The following is a 23406-nucleotide window of genomic DNA, read 5'->3' on the forward strand; positions in this document are numbered from 1 at the left end:
TAATTGATGTATAGAAGTAACAAACTTAGTTTATTTTTTAATATTTTATTATATCTTGTGGGGCCCATTACTAGCTATCCAGGCTGCAGGTTGGACACACCTGTTCTATATGACTCTTTATATTGGATGATTTCCAGAAGCATTGGATTACAACTTCTAAAATTCCTGGTCAGAACAGCCAAAGACTATCATATTCTAGATCTAGAAGAATAATTAATGAAAAAAGAAGAGATGAACTGGATCCTTTCATTAAACTCTTATATGGTCAATCAGATATAGGCAACATAATGTCAATACTAAGGAAAATCATGTTAACTGTGACGATAACCAAGGCATAGAAATCAAGAAATTAATCGAGGTTTTAGTTTTTTTCACTTAAAAATATGCCTGTACAGAATGTGTTTAAGGTAAATTACAAAGATGAGGCAAAAATGTATTTCCAGCAAGCATCAAAAACATCCATTAAGGAAAAATATACATAAATACTATTATTTAACTGACAAATTGCATAAACTATACCATAAGAATGACAGCCAGCCGCACAAATGCACACACAAGCGGGGCTACACCCAACCACCCATAACCATATGCAAGAAATTTTATCTTTGCTCTCCTCCCTCCATGCCATACCCCCCTTCCGTTCTGCTCTGTTTTTGTACTTCTAATTCTCACATGCACCTTGGTTTGGTGAAAATAAACCATAAATCACCTATCCAAGGTAGAACTTTCTTTACCCTGTAAACTTCCTAATTGAAAATACATTTAATTAGCATCACATTAATCAGGAGAATAACTGTTGATTTCTTACATCACTTAAACACTGTCTTGATTAAAACTTTCCCAACCTATGTCATTCATTATATGAAGAAAAATTAAATTTCTAATTTGGAAGTATGAAAGATAAAAGATTTGTTCTTTTTGGGTTTTTTTAAAAGGGAGGGGAAAAATCATGCATTAACTCTAATCTTAGAGCACATATACTGATAGATAAAAGCAGTTGATTATGCTTGCAGAATTCATGGTTAGAAACCACTGGCTGCTGAATTACCAGATTAAACACAGCTATTGACATTTTTAACTTCAAAAAGAAGAATGTATTGTAGGAATGGAAACACAAAGTATATTATGAACTACAGACTATTGCACATTTCAACATAATACAAGTGTAAAATAGAAAGTATGAAATAAAATACACTCGTTACACAGAAACATACAAATGATTTGTGCACACAATTCAAATCATGAACAGTGGATGCCACCATAGTCCATTGGCTTTGCTGTTTAGTGACTTTTGGAAACTGGTCCAGACTGATTATCAGCAATAAATTTTTTTGTTTTTGATTTTTAAAAAAAATATTTTGAGACCACAATATTTGATACATACATATATAATTCTGTGGTCAAGGACGAACACATGTTGTTTTGCAATTCTAAATAAAAAGTGCAAAAATGTAAAAAAAACAAAAACAAAATTATGGAAGCATAAGCTAAAAATTGTCTGCATAGATGAAATCTATTTAAAGCAAGTTCTTGGTAAGGAGTACTGACAGAAGAAAGCAGGATTGATTTATATATATATATATATATATATATATATATATATATATATATATATATATATATATATATATATATATATAGTCTTCTGCATGTTCATTAACAGAATACAATAGTGTCAGTTGTGTAAGCTTTTAAACAATTCACAGACAGTTCACTCCTGCATCTTTAGATACCATAGTTGTTGCAGTACCTCCTTCTCCAAGGTAAACAGCTGTGCTGGACTTAGAACTAACCACCCTGTCACCCCCATTGTTGTTAATCTCACAATCCAGGGGTTCTGTGGAGATGACCCATGTTGAAGGGCGCCATCTCTTTAGGGAATAAGGCGTTTTCACACGTTTCTTGATCTTTTCACCTGAGCCAGATTTCCCCTCAAGAGATGATTCACCCACTAAAAAGAAAGAATAGACAATGTTACTACACAGGCTGAAAAACATAAAAACAAAAAGAGCAAAATCCTGTGATAAGTTGTAGAGGATAACTATTCTTTAATCATATTCTGCATTCAAGCAAAGTATAATAATTAAAATGAAAGATGAAGTGATTTACTACCTAGGTTTATTATCATCATCATCAACATCATTATCATCATCATTTGTATTATTGTCACAACTAAAATCTTTAAGGCATTATTTTGGACTTATTCTTGAATGGCAGATCTCAGCAGAATAAACACAACATTTAAAGTATAGTTCATGCTAGACTGCAAATGAGAATGCACTATTACTATGAAAACAATTCAAAACTTAACAGAATACAAAAGAATATCAAATACTTTGGCCATAACTTCTCAGGATGTAATTTGTTTTGTGTAGAAATTGTTTTAAATGGAGAAGTATCAAACATTCAATAACTAAAATTGTTTGAAAAACACCAAAAATCATGTTGTTATTTTGCTTTAAAAATAGTATAATTTATGGAAGTTTTTTGTTAAAAGATTTGTTGCTGCATGTCTAAACTGACTAGTTAAATTCTTAATTCATCACTTATATCTTTTATGTATTCTGAGAGCTTATGCACCAAAGACAAATTCCTTGAGTTTCCAATCACACATGGCCAATAAAGAATTCTCTCCTCCCCATTCGTAGCTCTGCTTCTGAAAATTACCACACTAAGGAGACTGGTATGCTATGAAAAAACTAAAGTACACAAAAATGTTTTAAACCATGTGTTTTCTCTGGTGCTTGAAATTTCAAACATAAAGTTGTAAAATATATTTAATGCATAGTTGGTATGAAGGCTTCACTGAACTACAGGTAGTACTTGATTAACAACTGCTTTGTACAATGACTGTTTTCAGTTATGAGAGTGATGTAATAATAACTTTATGATCAATGCTCACATTTACAACCTCACATCTGTAAAGGAAAGGAAAGCTGAAGTGAGATCCTAAGTGCCACCAGTGTTTCACTTAGTGACTGCTTCACTTAACGACTGAGTTATCTATTTCAATAGTGTCTACAGAACTATATTGGGAAGAAGGCTCCTTTTGTAATCAAACTACTTAAACCCAATAATGCAATGTTTTATACAAATCTTATACTTGATAATCTGATACTTGCTATTTTATATAGATAAAAATAAATTATTCTGGTAGAATTCAACTAAAACTGAGGATCTGTTCCATTATGCAGCTTATTACAGGATAAGAAGCTTTCTAAAATGTAAAAGAATTTCTGCTCAGAGTGATTTAGAATAACATAATGAATTGTTAATGAGCAATCTATCAAGCAACAGAAGGTTTACTCAAGCCTTGAAAGCATTCTGTTTCATGCATCTCGAAAACACTGATATGAGATTTCCCTTGCTATTTTTTTGCCTTTCTGAAGACTCTATGATAACACGGGGAATGTATAACAAGCCAAAGATCAACTATTTGGGGAAAAAAAACCAGTTTTCCTAAAACATGTTCTTGAAGCCACAGCTCTTAGAAAACAATAAAGCCTGCACAAATTATTTTTAGATCTCATAAACATAAGCACATATTTATGCTTACAAGATGAAAGGATATGCTTTGCTGGAAAGAACAGAGATAATTTAACTGAGCTATGAGGCAGGCAGCAATGGAACAAATATAGAAATGGACATATACTTCGTTCTGGGGGGGAAGGGGGAGGAAAGGGTGCACTCAACAACTTTTGTCACTTAAAATCAACATGCTTAATTCTGAAAATAATTTTGCCAAGATTCACTGATGTATCCCAGTAGAACTCACACTGAATATTACACCCATCCATAATATTTGTGGCAGACAGATCCAGGGAGTTAGGCCTCTGTGCTCTTTTAGTGTGGATCGATCCAGAAGCTGGTGCTGTTCTCTGGCTGCTTTGGGTAGAAACACCTTGCTCTAGACACAGGTTACTGTTGTTGTTGTTGGTATTTGTCCGGCCATTATCTAGTGACCGTTCTCTTCTATCTACTAGTCGATCGAGGATGCCCTCATCATGGCTCACTTGTTGCTCCCTTCTTAATAATGGCTCATGTTCATCAGGACTTGAATTGATATTCAGACGACAATCTTCTCCACTGAACTGATGTTGCAACGTTTCTTGGGTTCTGTGTGTTCCTGAGCTAGTTGTTTGGCCCGATGGCACTGTCCCGTTGACATAATGTGTTGACACAGTATGAGAGTTTGTTGTATGGCTCCTCCCTGCCACTTCATTTGTGGTAACCGTTACTAAATGAGGTTCTGCAGCATTTATAGTATTCATCTTGGCAACTCCAGTTTCTACTTGCTTCAGGTTTGATTTGTGCTTCCCTCCAAATTTCAGCCGAGACTCCTTTGTTGAATTTTTGGTGTTTAAGGGTAGGCTAGTAGGCCTCTTTGGGAGGTTCTGCTGTTTGGGAAGAGGATAGACCTGAGCAGGCTGAACCTCTGGAATTAGGCATGCTTGGACATTTCCAACTTGCATGAAGTCCTGTTGTCCGTTTGCTTCTACTGCCAATTTTATCAATGGGTACAGCAAACTGGAACTAGTGCTGCTTAGTGGATCTGGCCCACTGAACTGCTTAAGAGAATGTTCCATTAGGTTTTCATCAGAGCTTTCTTTTAAGTTTTTGTCTACTTCTTTTGGATCCAGCTTGTTAGTTTCCAAGTCCTCCTCTGTTAGTTGCAGACAAACAGGAGTTGACCCACATGATTGCATGCCATTTGCAGCACAAATGTTTGTTTCACCTGAATAAGGCATTTCAGATATGGTGGTCATGCCAGTGCTTGGAGTAAGGCCAGTTGTGTTGGTGGTGGTAGTGTTGGTTGACAAGCTGGTAACACTAGTCTCAGGGCTTGGAATACGAGCTTGTGCTTGCTGCCGCTCATAGTTAATAGAATTTCTGTTCTTCTCACCAACTGTCAGTGGTGTGCTGGACGCTGAAAGTTCAGATGAAATGTTCTTCACTTTGCTATCACTGTGATTAACTGAATCCTCAATGAAAGATGAGGAAGAATATTCTTGATATGGTCTGATCTTTGTCATTCGTCTATGGTGTGACAGGTTTCTTTAGGAAAACAAAAAGACAATTGGATTAAGAGTACTTACATAATGTTTCACCTTAAAAGTATTTCAATGCAAAAAAGGATATTTTAAACAAGAAGTATAATGACTGAGGGACTGTACAAATGGGATTCCTTTTCATGCCAAATTAAGGATATTTTCAATTCAAACAATGCTATGTATGTCACTATGTATCTTTCAGAGTAACCTCAACTGTAATTAACTGTATATAACTCCTTTTGAAATGCTTTCCTGGATTTATTTTCAGTTTCATACTGAGACAGCCTATTGGTGCAGTCGTAGATATTTTTCTATGTTTACCTAGAGAGCACCATGATTTCAATATTGCGATACTGAGTGAGTTCAGGTTCCTTTTTCCAGGTATATAGCTAATAGGTACTGTATATGTGATAATTCTTAAGAAATTACTTCAGAAACAAACAATAATTGCAGTCTGTGACTCATGAACAATCAGCGCGAGAGGAAGGATTACTTATTGGAAAAACAGCTTTTTCTATATATGTAAAATTAAGTGCTAGAGAAATGTGATGTTCTTGAATGAAACCAAATTTTCAAGAAAAGCATGTGCAACAAATATGGAACTTGTGTAGAGAGACAGACAGACAGAGGCAGGCAGGCAAGCAGACAGAACTAAATACCGTTCATTTTGCATAGCTGTAGACATAGGGTTAACAGTTGGACTGACAGATTTATTCCTCTCCCAAATCATCATGAGTTCAGCCATCCTCTCTTCAGCACACTGGGCTGTCAGCCGAGCTTCAGCATCTTGATCCCAGCAGTCTTCAATTGTCTCCTTCAGTGACCTCACAGCCTACCAAAGAAAACAGGATGACATTTTCTCAACCTCTTTTTTTTTAATCTTTTGTTCAATCCCATAATTGGATCATGTATGATTATTAAGAACATGCAGGTCTAGGAAGAGTAGTATTACATAAGACCAAAGGCTTATCCATTCTAATATTGTTTCCCAAAACAGCTCACTTGATATTTAAGAAAAATCTGAACATTAGACAAAAAATGTTCTCTTCAAATATTATTTCCTTGACATTGACATTCAAAAGTATGCTACCATTGATCATGAAGATTTCACGACCAGTTGTCACTAATGTGACAAAACTCTTCAAACAAATAAGTAATGGTATATTTGTTGTTCAATTGTTAAGCCATATCCAACTCTTCACAACTTCAAATAGTATATTGGAAAACTGCTTGTTGCCCATTATTGATCAATGTATAGAGCTAGCATTTTACCTTACAAAAATGTAAGTCACCATAGCATACTTTACTTTTCTCTTTTGTACTTAAATGTTTATTACAGCACTTAAAATTTAATAATAATAGTGCTTTATTTTTATCTTCACATTTCAACAATGTCAACTTAAAAGAAAAAGCAGCATAATTTATTTTTTTGCTTTTCTTACCAAGCTGTTCTCTTTCCAGGCCTCTGGGAATTTGGGTCTTTGTTTTTCTCTAGAAACAAGGACTTGCATATCTTCAAAAGTGGGGTGGTTTCCAACTTCTACTTGGAATGCTGTTTGGAACTCTGGCACAGATTCTCCTGTTTGCAGAAAAGGGTACGTCAATATTATCAGGAAGCAGAAAACATAAAACAAAATGGAGTTGAGGGTGTTGGAGTCTAGCAAAAATGAATTTATCACATTGTTACTTCTTACTTCATAGACAAGATTAGATTTGTTAATTTATGCAGGCAGAAAATAAATAAGGAAATGGTATATAAATAGTTGGAGATATTCTAAAAGTTTTAGCTAAAACTAATAATTAAACAAAATTCTTTTTTTAAAATAAAGTTTTATTTGGGTTTTCACACACAAAATACAAGTAAAACATCTTTTTTGAAAATAGCATGGTCCCGGGTTGAACTTCTTTATACAGACATAAAACTCAATTTCATGCTCCTTTTTGTATTCTATTCCATATCTTATACCATTTTACATTTTCTATATAGTTTTTCCCCTCTTTTACTTTTCTCAATTTTATTTTGATTATCTGATCTCAATTCAAATCATTATATTTATACTTTTGTCTGTTCTGTTTCAATTTCATATTATCTTTTCTCATTAAACAAATTTTCTCCTGTAGTTACTAATTGGAGTATGACACTTTTATATCTTTTAATTACATCCATTCAACTCTTATTTAAACTTCAATATATACCTTAAATTTATGACCTTCAATATAATACATAATACATACTTTCCAATCGAATTCTGCCTGGCACATTCTTATAATACACACTATATTCTTTAAAAAAGAAAGAAAGACTGTAAATATATGTAAACCCTCATTCCATTCCAGTTCAGTTCTATCATTAATAATCATTAAAACCATAACATCTTTAACACTTCTTTTCAATTAAATATCATACTTCCTTAAAAACACATATAATCTCCATAATTAATTTTTCCCTTATTTCTCTTCACATATGTTTTGTAAATAATTAAATATTCATTTTGTTACATTTATTTATTGACAAGCATTCCACTGAATTACGATAGCTATTTTATCAGACATTTTAATCATACATTGTTTCATATTTTCTAAAATTATTTCTGCTTCTAATATAACCATACTATCTTATGTACCTTTGCAGAATCCCTTTTTCCATTAAGTTTTCACCCATTATCTCTAAATAGACCCTGTTTCTCTATATTTTGCTTCTGTCTTTATAACTTCTTTTCCTTTCTTTCTTCCCTCTCATCTTCTCCCTCCCCTTTTTATCCCCTTGTCTCTCTAGTTCTAATTCTCTCTTCTGCATTTCCCTCTTCTGTTGCTTTCTGATTTTATACTTATTTTTCACTCTATTTTTGGGGGGAGTTGTTTTTCCCAATCTTAAACTTTCCATTCTCTTTCTTCCCTTTCCTTCCACCCCCATCTAAGATTACTTGTTCATTAAAGATGGCTTCTTCTTTGTCGCAATCTTCTTGTTCTGCAGGCATTTCTTGTTGTTTCTCATAATTCCAAATCTCCATTTCTAAAAACTGAAATATGAAGCCAAAAGAACCTCTCCCTTCTCGTACATCTTCTTTGTACTTTTTAAGTTCCATTTTCAGTTCTTCTAAAAGTGGAGCCATTTAAAAAAGTTTTAAACAACCACCCGATTGATTTTAGTCATTCAAAACAATAACCAAGAACCCAGAAATCATCAAGTAATCCAGATAGTCCCGAGTTATATCTTCTTATTTCTTTTTCAACTTTCTCTTCCTGGGGTTTTTGTTGCAATATTTCAGTTAAAATGTATCTTTTGGAAGTCTTGTTGAGATTTTGCTGTAAGTTCTTTTTTAATTCCAGGCAGTCTCCTCCCTTCCAGATCCTGCCCTTTTATTCTTCCTCTCTCCTTTCCTGTTTTCAAAAGCTTTTAATTATCCAGAAATCTTTATTATCCCTTTGACTTTTTATTTCCAGCATTAAATGCCTATTGATGTCAAAGTGGATTTTTTTCCAATTTCTTGCTTAAGTCTCTTAGCTGTCAGTATAGGAAAAGGAGAAAACCAAATCTTTTCCCTTTTCTCTTTCCTTCGCAGCTTAAAAATCTTCTTAGGGAACAATGTTATTGTTTTTTAACAGTTTCAATTCCAGGGTACCTTATTTGTTGCTTTTGCTGTTTCACCTGGTCAACCAAAACTTTCTCTTATATTCCTCCTGCACATTCTTTTCTGGTCAAGTTCTTTGTGGTGGCCATTTCTGACCATCGCTGCAACCGCCTTTGGGAAAGGGAGTAATGGCCAGCTGGGGAGGAGAGATGCGGCTCTCCTCAACCCTGCTGGCAGTCTCCCCCCTATTCACCACCTCTACGGGGTGGCTTAGCCCCGAAACCAGCTTTTAAACAACCACCCAGTTAATTTTAGTCATCTAGATGCAAAAACCAAAAATCACCAAGTAATCCAAGGCTTTTTCTACTTGCTTCTTTTTTCCACTTTCGCTTCCTGGGGTTCTATTATTTTGTTACCAAGTTTCCATTAAAATGTATCTTTGAGGAATCTTGTTAAAATTTCACTGTAAATTCCTTTTAATTACAGTTCCAGTCCTTAATTCCAGGCAGTCTCCTCCATTTTTCCAGATCCTGCCCTTCTATTCTTTTTTTTTCTCCTTTCCGGCTTTTAAAAACTTTTAAATGTCCAGAAATCTTTATTATTCCCCTTGACTTTTATTTTCAGCTTAGATGCCTATTAATGTCAAAGTGGATTTTTTTTTCAGTTTCTTGCTTAAGTCTCTTAGCTGTCAGTATAAGGAAGGGAAGAGAAAAAAAAGTAATCCTTTCCCTTCTCTCTCTCCTTCGCAGCTTCAAAATCTTCTTTGGGAACAATGTTGTTAAGTTTAAATTCCAGGGTACCTTATTTGTTGTTTTTGCTGTTTGACCCGGTCAACCAAAACTTTCTCTTCTTATCTTCCTCCTGCACATTCTTTTCTGGTCGAATTCTTCTTTGTGGTGGCCATTTCTGACCACCACTACAACCGCCTTCGGGAAAGGGAGTAATGGCCAGCTGGGGAGAGGCTCTCCTCAACCCTGCAGTCAGTCTCCCCCCTCTTCACCACCTCTACGGGGTGGCTTAGCCCCGAAACCAGCTGGCTCTGGGCGCTCCAGCGGCAAGCACAAATCAAAGCCTCACAGAGATGAGGTTTTGGTCTGTCGCTGAAGAAGCTCAAACCGGAAGTCCCAATAATTAAACAAAATTCTTAATTAGTCTACAAATATTTGCAAAGCCTAATGGCACATTCCTGTTACCCCTACTTATATTATTTAGGATGCTGGTTTTGGAATACTTTTTGACTTGTAAAAAAGGAAAAACATTTCTAACAGTTTTAAAAAGAATACAATAGCTTTATCTTATACTACTGTAAATTCTATAGTTCAATATATGACTTTTAGTTGGATGTAAATAACAGGGTTTGTGACATAATTATGTCATGTCCTATTGTGCTCTATTGTACTGAAGAAGTTAGGGGAATTATCCACCTTTTCCTCAATTCTTGAAAAAAATTAGAATAAGGAAAATTAAAAAAATCTTTTATGTACTTATTGTCCAGTTCCATGCCTAAACTCATATCCAGAATATTATAAGCTTTTCAGTTTTTATTTCTTTCCAAACAGACCCCTTTAACATTTTACAATCTTTAGAAGCTATACTGCTTAAACTGATTTGGTTAGTTTCTTTACATTTATGAATATACTTCTACATACTTTAAATACATCATGGAACAGGTTTCCTAATACAGAAAACATTAGTTTAGTTTTAATGGCCACATTTAAAATCAAGAAGTTCTTACTGTTATATTTGAAGAAATCAATAAAAGAAACATCGTGAAAGTTCAAAAAATTAGGAATAACAATTATTTAAAAAAATGAATGTGACATTTAAAATTAATTACACTCACAGCTAAGGTATATAAGCTGCATTCAAATTGCATTAGTATGTAGCTTTAACTGGTATGTTAATACACTGCTCAAAAAAATAAAGGGAACACAAAAATAAGACATCCTAGATCTGAATGAATGAAATATTCTTATTAAATATTTTGTTCATTACATAGTTGAATGTGCTGACAACAAAATCACACAAAAATTATCAATGGAAATCAAATTTAGTAACCCACTGAGGTCTGGATTTGGAGTTACGCCCAAAATTAAAGTGGAAAAAAAACACTACAGGCTGATCCAACTTTGATGTAATGTCCTTAAAACAAGTCAAAATGAGGCTCAGTAGTGTATGTGGCATCCACGTGCCTGTATGACCTCCCTACAACACCTGGGCATGCTTCCGATGAAGTGGCGGATGGTCTCCTAAGGGATCTCCTCCCACACCTGGACTAAAGCATCCCCCAACTCCTGGACAGTCTGTGGTGCAACGTGGCATTGGTGGATAGAGTGAGACATGATGTGTCTGATGTGCTCAACTGGATTCAGGTCTGGGGAACGGGAGGGCCAGTCCATAGCATCAATGCCTTCGTCTTGCAGGAACTGCTGACACACTCCAGCCACACGAGGTCTAGCATTGTCGTGCATTAGGAGGAACCCAGGGCCAACCACACCAGCATATGGTCTCACAAGTGGTCTGAGGATCTCATCTCGGTACCTAATGGCAGTCAGACTACTTCTGGCGAGCACATGGAGGGCTGTGTGGCCCCCTAAAGAAATGCCACCCCACACCTTTACTGACCCACTGCCAAACTGGTCATGCTGGAGGATGTTGCAGGCAGCAGAACGTTCTCCACGGCATCTCCAGACCCTGTCACATCTGTCACATGTCCTCAGTGTGAACCTGCTTTCATCTGTGAAGAGCACAGGGCGCCAGTGGCGAATTTGCCAATCTTGGTGTTCTCTGGCAAATGCCAAACGTTCTGCATGGTGTTGGGCTGTAAGCACAACCCCCATGTATGGATGTCGGGCCCTCATACCACCCTCATGGAGTCCATTTCTGACCATTTGAGCAGCCACATGCACAGTTGTGGCCCGCTGGAGGTCATTTTGCAGGGCTCTGGCAGTGTTCCTCCTGTCTCTCCTTGCACAAAGGCAGAGGTGGCGGTCCTGATGCTGGGTTGTTGCCCTCCTACGGCCTCCGCCACATCTCCTGATGTACTGGCCTGTCTCCTGGTTGCACCTCCATGCTCTGGACACTATGCTGACAGACACAGCAAACCTTGCCACAGCTCGCATTGATGTGCCATCCTGGATGAACTGCACTACCTGAACCACTTGTGTGGGTTGTAGACTCCGTCTCATGCTACCACTAGAGTGACAGCACTGCCAGCATTCAAAAGTGACCAAACCATCAGCCAGAAAGCATAGGAACTGAGAAGTGGTCTGTGGTCAACACCGGCAGAACCATTCCTTTATTGGGGATGTCTTGCTAACTGCCTAGGCTTTCCACCTGTTGTCTATTCCATTTGCACAACAGCATGCGAAATTGATTGTCAATCAGTATTGCTACCTAAGGGGACAGTTTGATTTCACAGAAGTGTGATTGACTTGGAGTTACATTGTGTTGTTTAAGTGTTCCCTTTATTTTTTTGAGCAGTGTATATAAGTATTTTATAGTCATTATATTAAGAAAAAGTGTCTATATTATAGTATGAAACTGCCAGCAAAAAGATTGCCCATCCTCACTTTTATACAATACACCACTTGGCAAGTGGTTGGGTTGACAGAATAAACTGAGCTGCTCCCTCACCCCAGGAAAAATCAGAACATAACATCTAAATGTACTGTGCCTGGCAGAAGCCATTAGGTCTCATAACTGAATGGTTAAGCATGTTCTTTGAATCCAACTGGTGACTCAAAGGCTGTAGTTAGAATTTAAAAAGATATGAGGTTCTTCCAATCATACACCATCCCCAGAACTGATTTTCATTACCAGAACTAAACTATGACACACATATCAAAGGTGGCACACCATAACGTTTTGGATGACATGCCTGTTCACCATCAACAACAACTATTCTCAAAAGCATGCCTTTCCTCAATACCTAATGCTTATTGGGAAGAATAATGCTTATTATAAAGCAGAAAGTTGGATATCACCCTGTAACACTGGATGGCACTGAACTGATTTGACAATCAAAGCAAAAAAAATTAGTTAAAGAAAATTCTGACAACCAACATAGCCAAATTCTTGGCACTAAGGAAGGCTTTGGCTCAGTTAAGAGAGTAATAACAATAAACAAACAGAAAAGTTGTTGTAAGTGAAAAAGCATGCAGCATCCCAGCAATTCTTCTATTACCTGGGAAGAGGTCTATACACCTTGTAAAAATCTCCCAGTAGATTAGACCAAGTGCATACATATCGACTTGCTTCAAAGCTGATTCACAGTCCCTTAAATTTACTGCTCCTTCCAGCACTTCAGGGGCCATATAGCGAATTGTCCCGACCTGTAAAGGCATGTTGTTGCATTCTTACATTGGCTTGGTATTTATGAAATACTGTTCTTCAAGTAATTCAACAGGATTTTTTTTTAGCTATATTCACTTTCATCCTCAAGACAGCATTAACATAAAGCTTCCTTGAGACCCATTCTGTTGAATCCCAATCTTATTATTTGCATTTAAAGTAATGTCTGTTCTTTCCAACACATTTTATTTTGTTATTTAGTAAACATAAACTTTCATGAAGAAAACTTGGTGAAACTGAATAATTCTTTAAACAAAAGATTACTAAAAAGAGGTGAAAGTTGCATGTTAAACCAATAAATAAAATATTAATCCAAAAATAATGTTAAATTCCTATGCTTATCTACCCCCTTACTAGTCAACAATCTTTTTAAAAAGCTTAATATTTGCATAATATACATTGGAAAAATTACATAATGTAAACTACAATTTTAAAATTGTAGGCCTCTGAAGCATTCCTAACTTTTAGGAGTATCCTTAGACTATTGAATTGGGAACAAGAAAGAATAAAGAGAACTTACTATTTTCTTGATTTTTCCCATTCAGCTAGTTTTTCTTAGTTAATCATCTGAAGAAAGTTATGTCTCATCATCTTTCAAATTAAACTCCCTGCAAACCAATTAGCCTATGCAAAGTACTGGCCTATATTTGTTGATTCTAAGGAAATGTACCTCCATTAATCTATTGATCATGCCATCATAATCTCTTGTGATTTGAAATAGAAAAAAATCTTCTCTCTTATACTTTAGATCTGATTAGTAGTCAGGCAACCTGAAGCTGATAAAAATATCTACAGCACTCTGATGCAGACTAGTAAGATACATTTGTTGTGCAAAGTATGAGCAATTAAAAGTGTTTCAAGTTGGCTTTCTCACTTCAGAATATATTTCAGGAAGAAAATTACTCTTGCTCTGAAAATCAAAATAAGAAAGATATGTTTGGAGCTCATTGTTCTTTTTATTTGAAAGAGTAAAGTTTTCCAGTGTTTAAATCCACTGTTACAAAATGTGTAAACCTTATGGTAGGCTTTGGTGTCAATATTTCTAAGGTTCATGAGGAGACTTCAACATGTTATTTTTGACTTACTTACCTCACTAATTGCAGCATTATCCTCCTCACCTGGGCGCACCAGTCTATTCCCTGTTAGCTTCATGGAAAGGCCAAAATCACTAATGACACATGTTCCATCATTCTTTACTAATACATTGCGGCTGTTCAAATCACGATGGGAAATGGCAGGCTTGTAATGGTCTGTTTGAATATATAAATATATTGTTTTACCATTCCTTCTGGCTTCTTTTCAACAGAGCATGGGCACTTCAAGAAAACTGATAACACTTTGAGCAGATGAAACTCTTCTAAGTTATCAGTTTTATGATCCTCTTGTGATGGCAATTCAGGTATATTAATGCAATTAAATGGGAATTGTTTGGAACAACTATTAATGAATGCCATAATTACATATCAATTAGGAATGCATTAAATATAAAACCCCTTCAATGTATCATAGAACTGTACTTCCTGAATTATGTTAATATCTTAATACCTGTTAAAATTTCAAGCCTTAAAAAGTCATCTAACTTTCAAGCAATTTGATAAATTACTTAGCTAATAATGTGAAATAAAACTATACCTTTAATAAAGCTTTCTTTCATTTTTATTAGCTGCCCCACAAATTAAGATTTATAATCTTAAATCTAAAAAGACTTGAATATGTGTTTCTTAATTAATTAAAGGTTCATTATTACAAAAGCCACCTACTTCAAAATCTACTAGTTTTGGGGCTTCCGGTTTTGAGCTTCCTGAAGACGGACCGCTGACTGCAATCGTGCACAGCTTTGGTCTGTGCTTCAGTGTCAGAGAGCCCCGATCCTTTGAATTTGGGGCAGAAACCACCTCATAGGGGGCGGAGGAAGGGGAGACCATCAGCTGGGTAAAGGGGAGTCACAAATCTCCTCCCCTGCTTGGCATTTACTCCCTCCTGAAGACGCCTGAAGCAGTGGTCTAAAATGGCCACCCTGAAGGGGAAGATTGTGCAGGAGAGAGTGAAAGAAGCAAACAGCAGGAGGAATGGGATAATATAATTAAAGGGAAGATACTCCCAGGATTAACATTTTAAAGAATTCTTAAGAAAGGATTATAAGCGGCGAAGAGAAAGAGAAAAAAAAGGTGCGAATTGCTTTTGACAGCAGCGGGGCGTTGAAACCGTGAAAGGTAGAAGCTGGAGAAGGAATCATATAATCAATTTGGATAAGTATATTTTGATTCTATATATGCATCAATAAAGCTGAACTATAGATTCTTAAAGAGGAAATTTAATATCAATTGGATTTGATCTTTTTTTTGGAAAACTGTGGTTTATAAAGCTCTGAATAAAACAGAAGGAAAAAGAAAAGAGGGGGTGAAGATTTAGCATAACAAAGAGTGCCATCTAAGTTAAACTTAACTTGTATTTCTTTTAAAAGACTCTGTTTCTTAAAACTGTATGGAAAATTGATAGAATAAAGCAAGAACTTTGAAAAATTGAAACATTGTAACAAAAAAAGAAACAGGAAAATTCTGCCCTTGGATTAATTGTTGATTCTGATATGGACTTGGCATTGGATTAGCGGAGGCTTAAAACTTGAGAGGAAGAAAAAAAAGTTGACTGCTGGAAATAAACTTTAAAGACACTATTTGGATTAAATTGCTAATTAGAAAGTTGTAAAATGGCAATATCTCTTCTGGCATTAAAAATGGAACTTAGAAAAACGAAAGGAATACTACAAGAACGAGGTGAATCACTGGGTTTTGGTTCAAAATTTACTGAAAATACAATTGCAGAATATGAACAACAAAGACAAAAGAAGAGAGGCGGAACAAATTTTAGAAGGGGCCACCTTTAGTGATCATCGAGAACAAAGAACTCTAGAAAGAAAGAGGAAAAGAGTTGGAAATAAATATAGATTTAAGAAATTTAATAAAATGGGGAATATCCAAAAAATTAAAAAAGGGAAAAAGAGTCAGCAGAAATTCAAAGGGCGGAAGGAATCTAGAAGATAGAGAGGGGGATAAAAACTGGAGTGAAAGAATAAAGGAGAAAAGACAAGCGGAAAGATGGGGCAAGAAACAGGATTTGGGAACAAAGAAATATGGAAATTATTAAAAAATGAGAAAAATTGCTTAATTAGACACAGAAATAATGGGTGATTAATATTTAGAAAGGAGATTCTGCAAGGTATTGGAGGGTAATATAAATAAATTTATAGTCATGATAGGGACATATAGATTGATAAGATGGAAAACAGAATTGTTATTTTTTTTTGATAATGGAATCCAATGCTCTTCTTTTTTATGCATAGAGATAATTGTAACAAATAATGGAATAAGCTTTTTAAATATATTGAAATATTTTTAGGGTTGGAATGTTGGCTTTCTGATTTAAATATGAATGGAATAATTAATGGAATATGTGTATCAAATATACTGAAATAAATGAAATGATATAGGAGGAGAGCTGAAATGGAATTAAATTAACCTTAGGGTTTAGGATTGTTTTACTGTTTGAATGAGTAGATTAGTATGTCTTTTTCTTTTGAAAAATTTAATGAAATTATAAAGGGGAAAACCCATGCAGAATCGGATTTATATATGCTATGTAGTTTTAAAGGGATTATTAATTTTAATGGTATAGGTAATAATGTTAAATATTTAATGGGATTTAAAAGGGGTGAAAATTAATGAATATGTAACTTTGAGGTGGCACACTTATATTGATATTTCAGGGGGGGAACCAATTTATAGAAGAAGTGTTTTTTTAATTAGAATTTAAGATGAAATATATAAATGTGACAGTTAAAAGTAAAGTATAATGATTATGAAGTTAATATAAGTGAATTAAATAATGAGATAAGTATTTGGAATAATACAATAAAATGGAAAATGTATAAAAGCATTGCTAAGATAAGAAACTGGATACAAAAATTGAATATGTAACTATAGTCATATTTGTTTGTATATGTGAAACCTGTAATCATGCTGTTCACTAAAGAGATATTAAAATGTGGAAAACTGAATAAAACTTGTTAAAAAAAATTCTACTAGTTTTAATTAGGGTTAGAGTATTCATTATATCTAACTACCTATAATCATTGCGAGTTGCATAGCATATAGGTTTAATACATTATTATTAAAAACTGTATGCTATTTTCTGCTCATTTATAAATTAGATTTATGTACACTTGCTTTTTAAAACATTATTGGAACAGCAATGGCTGCATTTTAACTTTATGTTCTACTTAAATTAGCTTGCTCATTATTGTTTTCATTTCCAAAATCACTGGTAACACACTTTCGTCTTCACTCAGTATTTTTTTAATACAACCACTATTTTTCTTATTTATCTCTTTAAATATTATTTATAGATTTATTTTCATTTTTCTATGCTGTAATCACTCAACAATTAACATTTCATAACAAAATACATTTAAAATTTGTGACAAATCTATTAAGTTTTCAAATGTACAAGGACTACTGATGGGATGGGCAGACAAATTCTGCAACTTCCCAAATGGCATCTGCAAGGCTGGCCTGGAAACAGCAAAGGACTGGCCACGATGCCTCTGCCAGCAAAAACATAGCTGGAGGGGGCTTCTTGCAGCCCTCTGCCAGTGAAAACGTGGCAAAAGCGGGCTGCATGTGCCCCCCACACCCCTTTTTTTTGGCCATGACAGCCTCCTGCAGCCCTCTGCCAGCAACAACAAAGTGCAAGGGGGGTGTCAGCCTCCAAGAAGTTTTCCTGAAATCTTTTGCTGCTTGACTCTTCTGGCTGCCATGGAAACAGGGGGAGGGGTAATTTGGTGTTTGAGGGGGGAAGGGTGCTGGAGCGCGAAGATGTGTGAACAGAAAAGGTTGAGACGCTTTCCTGCTTACTGCACAACTGCATACACTTATCTTTTCTAAGCTAAGGTCAACTGTCTTGGCATACCAGATATATGATGCACCATCTGAAGATTTATCGCACATGACAGTATACACACCTCAGATTGGATGATCAGTTTGAACTCCTGAGGGAACTTGGGATAACTTTCAATATGTAATTTCTATGCCTATTTGCCTCAGAACTTGCTTTCCTTTTGTTGCTATCACTTCAAATCCAGTAAAAGTACTTTTCTCTATTTTAATGGAGTCTTAGGATTTCTTTCTTGGATTGTGGATGGAGGCATAGCTTTCAGGGAGGAAGGAAGGAAGGAAGAATATAATGAGTGAGTGAGGGTCTCAGGAAAGTCCTGCATTAGCAGTTGGCTACCACAGGTGCCCCTGACATGAGTCCTGTGTCCCACCCACCATGGCCATCATGGCCACACCCACCCGACATACTCACCAAGGCCAACACCCCCTCCTGGCCCTCCAAGGTCAAATATAACCCTGATGTGGGCCTCCATGAAATCGAGTTTGACACTCCTGGCCTACACTATTTCCCACCATACAAAAATATTTTTCCATATGAATCAGAAAATTAGGCCTAACAAAGTATTTGGTATTTTTTATGTGCAACCATGGAGTTGAACTCAAGTTATTGACAGCCTGACACACACCAATGATCACACACTGCATCTGGTTTTCAGCTTCAACCAATTATAAGATGATCTGATTCAGTGTTTTTTTTTATCATAGTTAGATTTCTCTCTGGTTGTCTATAAATATGACATTTAAATAAAAGAAGAGAGTTATCTGGGCTTATTTCAGTTGGGTTTCAACTGGGGCTTAGTAGAGAAAGCACCAATAATATTTGTTGTGGGTTTTTTTTGAAAATTTTATTTGGGTTTTCACAAAAACAAAATACAAATAAAACATCTTTTTTGAAAATAGCATGGTCCCAGGTTATCACTTCTTCAGACAGACACAAAATTCAATTTCATGCTCATTTTTATATTCTATTCCATATCTTATTACCATTTTATATTTTCTACATAGTTTTCCCCCTCTTTTAATTTTCTCAACTTTGTTTTAATTATCTCAATTCAAATCATTATATTTATACTTTTGTCTGTCCTGTTACAATTTCACATTATCTTTTCTTATTAAACAAATTTTTCCCTGTAGTTACCAATTAGAGTATGACACCTTTATATCCTTTAATTTTATCTATTCAAGCTCTTATTTAAGCTTCAATGTATAGCTTTAAGATTATAGCATTCAATATAATACATAACTTCCAATCGAATTCTGCTTGGTACATTCTTAAAATAGACACTATATTCTTAAAAAGAAAAAATTATATATATATGTAAATAAAGCACATTCCATTCCAATTCAATTCTATCATTAATATCTTAACATCTTTAACATTTCTTTTCAATTAAATATCATACTTCCTTGGGAACACTTATAAACTTTCCATAGTTAATTCTTTTTTTCCCGTGTTTCTCACTTATATTTTTATAAATCATTATTAATAATTAAAAATGTTCCCTTTTAATTCTCTCAATCATTTTAATTCATTTATTTATTAACAAACACCCCACTGCATTACAATAAATATTTTATCCATCATTATATTTTCTAAATTTATTTCTATTTGCAATATAACAAAGCTCTCTTATGTACCTTTGCAGAATCCCTTTTACAATTAAATTTTCACCCATTATCTCTAAACAAATTTATGGTTACAATCCTTACATCTTTTCCCTGTTTCTCCATTTCTGGTTTCTGTCTTTTACAACTTATTTTCCTTGCCTTCTTCCCCCTCTTCTTCTGCCTCCCCTTTTTGCCCCCTCGTCTCTCTACTTCTAACTCTCTCATCTGTAATCCCCTCTTCTGTTGCTTTCTAATATTATACTTATCTTTCAAATTGTTCTTCTTCTTTTTGGTTGTTTTTTCTAGTCTTAAACCTTTCACTCTCTTTCCCCCCTTTTCTTTTTTCCCCCCACTTAAAATTTTTTGATCATTAAAGATGGCTTCTTCTTTGTCCCAATCTTCTTGTTCTGCAAGCGTTTCTTGTTGCTTCTTATAGTTCCAGATCTCCATTTCTAAGAATTGAAACATGAAGCCAAAAGAACTTCTCCCTTCTTGTGTGTCTTCTTTCCATTTTTTAAGTTCCATTTTCAGTTCTTCTAAGAGTGATACCATTTTAAAAACTTTTAAACAACCACCCAGTTAATTTTAGTCATCTAGATGCAAAAACCAAAAATCACCAAGTAATCCAAATAATCCAAGGCTGTTTCTACTTGCTTCTTTTTTCCACTTTCTCTTCCTGGGGTTCTATTATTTTGTTACCAAGTTTCCATTAAAATGTATCTTTGAGGAATCTTGTTAAAATTTCACTGTAAATTCCTTTTAATTATAGTTCCATTCCTTAATTCCAAGCAGTCTCCTCCATTTTTCCAGATCCTGCCCTTCTATTCTTTTTTTTTCTCCTTTCCAGCTTTTAAAAACTTGTAAATGTCCAGAAATCTTTATTATTCCCCATGACTTTTATTTTCAGCTTAGATGTCTATTAATGTCAAAGTGGATTTTTTTCCAGTTTCTTGCTTAAGTCTCTTAGCTGTCAGTATAAGGAAGGGAAGAAAAAAAAAGTAATCCTTTCCCTTCTCTCTCTCCTTCGCAGCTTCAAAATCTTCTTTGGGAACAATGTTGTTAAGTTTAAATTCCAGGGTACCTTATTTGTTGTTTTTGCTGTTTGACCCAGTCAACCAAAACTTTCTCTTCTTATCTTCCTCCTGCACATTCTTTTCTGGTCGAGTTCTTCTTTGTGGTGGCCATTTCTGACCACCACTACAACCGCCTTTGGGAAAGGGAGTAATGGCCAGCTGGGGAGGAGAGATGCGGCTCTCCTCAACCCTGCAGGCAGTCTCCCCGCTCTTCACCACTTCTATGGGGTGGCTTAGCCCCGAAACCAGCCGGCTCAGGGCGCTCCAGCGGCGAGCACGAATCGAAGCCTCGGAGAGACGAGGTTTCGGTCTGTCACCAAAGAAGCTCAAACCGGAAGGCACCAATAATATTTGTTGATGATTGTCCCAGGGGTGCTTTTTCCAAAGACAACTGGACTTTCTTGGTTTATTATTTTCTTCAAAAATGTTTTCCTTTTCATTCAAAAAGCTTCTTCAGTTAACTGAAGGAGCTGAAGGAGCTTCTTGGATAAGAAGCTAAACATTTTCAAAGGAAAAAAACCCAAGGAAGCTCAGTTGGTTTTTTGAAAAAGCATCTTTGGGTTAATCATAATCCAGATTATTGAGAATCTCCATAGGTATTTGTTGATGATCTGTCATGGTATGTCTATCCTGGTTCATCTTGATATTTCAGTAATTTTGGATAACACTGATCATGATGTCCTTGTGGGCAAGCTACTGCATCTGGATAGAGAGAAACACTCAATCCTGACAAATTGGATGGCTATGACTGCTTGGCTCTTTCAGTGCCACAGATTTTTCACCTTTGGCTCTGAATGGGGTGGAATTTCCACAAAGAGAACTAGGATATAGTTTGGACATTCTCCAAGACTCAACGCTCCTGTTTCAACTGCCAGATTAGATTGCTCCTCTAAACTGGACTGAATAGTGTGCCTGTTTTGCAGTAAGCAAAGAGTTGAATTGCATGGTCCAAATTACCTCTTTCAACTCCACAATTCTAAGATTATATTTTTAATAATATATGTGGTCATTTCTATTAGGTTTTTGTATTTTTTAAAAAAATTTCCACATGAAATACTTTGTTTACCATAGCTTAACATAACTTAAAGGAAGAATTCAGAATCAAAACACCTATTATTATCTTACCTCCTCGTGGTAATTCTGTATGAAGATATGCCAGGCCTCTAGTTACAGAATGAGCCATTCGGCAAGAGTTCACCCAGTCACTAGCCTGGAGAGTCAAATATCTGCACAAAGAACCCTGGAGAAAATAAGAAGGCACTTTCTAAGCATTTTATCTTTTACATGAGTTTACATATTCTGTGTTTCTAAGATGCTTTTCCAACATTTGAAAGCACGTAGGGTGATGGTAGTCAACAAGAATAATGCACTTATGGTTACTGTTTACTTTGGTCTGGGAAAATAAGAAATAAACACTGTCCTTAGTGAAACAGTGCTGTACAATCCAGGTAAAATGTGGAAGCATAATGAAGAGCAAACTGATATTTCCAATGATATTAAAAGTTTCTGCTTTTCTGTTACTACAGAAAATAAGAGGGTTGTGGTAGGCTAATAGGAGTGAGTATTGGAGAATGGAAAGTCTTTTCATAAATTTTTTTTTTCAGCAGGTAGGAAAAAAAGTACTTCCTATCAAAGGGTGAGTGGGGAAGGAGAATATAGTTGCAAGAAGCTGTGGAGAGGGGGAGATCTCATTGGTTTAATAAAAGCAAGAGGTCCAAACAAATGGTTTTTTCCAGTCAAAGATCTTCAAAAACTTTCTGTTTAGCTGCATGGAAAAACCTCTGTGGAAGGCTTCCAAGAAGGTAACAAAAGGTACCAAGGAAGTAACTCTACCAGATGCTCCAAACTATCAGTGTGATATGTCAATAGTTGTTTTGATGGAAATGACAGTGTATCCCATTCAAACAAAGATTCTACCTCTAAAGAAGATCCTGAAATATTAATCCACATTTTGCTACACTGTCCTTATTATAAAGATGTCCTGTTGCAGCTAAAAACTACCCCATTTGGTAAGATTTCCAGGATCCAGAATGGACACGATGTGACTAACTACAATTTCAGTGATCTGTCATCAGCTGAAGGGGATATTCTTAATTTTGATGATCACAATAGATATTTAGTATGGTTTATATGCTGCTCAGTTCCCCAAGGATATTACATCCATAAATAACAAGGCTGTCATCATCATTGGTTCCTTTCGCCTTACGCACATAGGGCAGCAAGCTTCTTTCAATGAATCTTATACATGGTGGCATCTTTGGCATCTTCCCATTTGATGCCCATTGTCCGTAATGTTTGTCACCAAATTTTGCATGTCTACTTTGCCTCCCCTTTGTCTCTGGCATCTCCTATTGTACAGTGTTTTTAGGTATTGATATTCTGGCAAGTGAAGAATATGGCCAGCCAGGCACATTCGCATTTCCATCACAATGATCTGCAACTTCCAAGATCCATTCTGCTGGAAAATGTCTTCATTGGTGACATGGTTGTGATAAATGACATGCAGAATTCTTTATACATAACACTGATGGAACACATTGATCTTTTGTGCTATGCATGCTGCTATTGTCCATGTTTCACTGGCATAGATCATTGTTGATAAATGATGTTGGTAAAGTTTTATAAAGCTGTAACTTGGGCTTCTTATCTATTGTTGCGGCTGATCAAATAGGCCGTAAATGCTGGAATACTGCTGAGGTTTTACCAATTCTGTGTTTGACATCTATATCTATGGTGCTATTTTGTGATAAGATGCTAACGTGGTAGGTAAATTGTTGAACATGTTCTATTGGCTGTTACC

At 35.5% G+C, this 23406-nt stretch overlaps 1 protein-coding gene across 3 annotated transcripts in view; it reads right to left on the reverse strand.

The window, feature by feature from the left end:
• Nucleotides 1-23406, reverse strand: part of BMPR2 (bone morphogenetic protein receptor type 2) — a 117675-nt gene that overhangs the window by 7678 nt on the left and 86591 nt on the right. The window contains exons 7-14 of one of the 3 annotated variants that reach the window (XM_087915955.1): nucleotides 21732-21846; nucleotides 14066-14226; nucleotides 12810-12957; nucleotides 6494-6630; nucleotides 5711-5883; nucleotides 3776-5055; nucleotides 1751-1951; nucleotides 26-201 (exon numbers count right to left, since the gene is read on the reverse strand). In XM_087915955.1, coding sequence (XP_087772081.1) covers nucleotides 170-201; nucleotides 1751-1951; nucleotides 3776-5055; nucleotides 5711-5883; nucleotides 6494-6630; nucleotides 12810-12957; nucleotides 14066-14226; nucleotides 21732-21846 — 2247 coding nt within the window. In that variant the 3' untranslated portion in view covers nucleotides 26-169. Of the gene's footprint in view, nucleotides 1-25; nucleotides 1952-3775; nucleotides 5056-5710; nucleotides 5884-6493; nucleotides 6631-12809; nucleotides 12958-14065; nucleotides 14227-21731; nucleotides 21847-23406 lie in introns of those variants that run through there. The other 2 variants (XM_087915867.1, XM_026696760.2) reach the window with 2 other exon arrangements.

The sequence above is a fragment of the Pseudonaja textilis genome, chromosome 1 (genome assembly GCF_049901715.1).
Source record: "Pseudonaja textilis isolate UNSWEBS1 chromosome 1, rPseTex1.2, whole genome shotgun sequence".
NCBI classification, from domain to species: domain Eukaryota; kingdom Metazoa; phylum Chordata; class Lepidosauria; order Squamata; family Elapidae; genus Pseudonaja; species Pseudonaja textilis.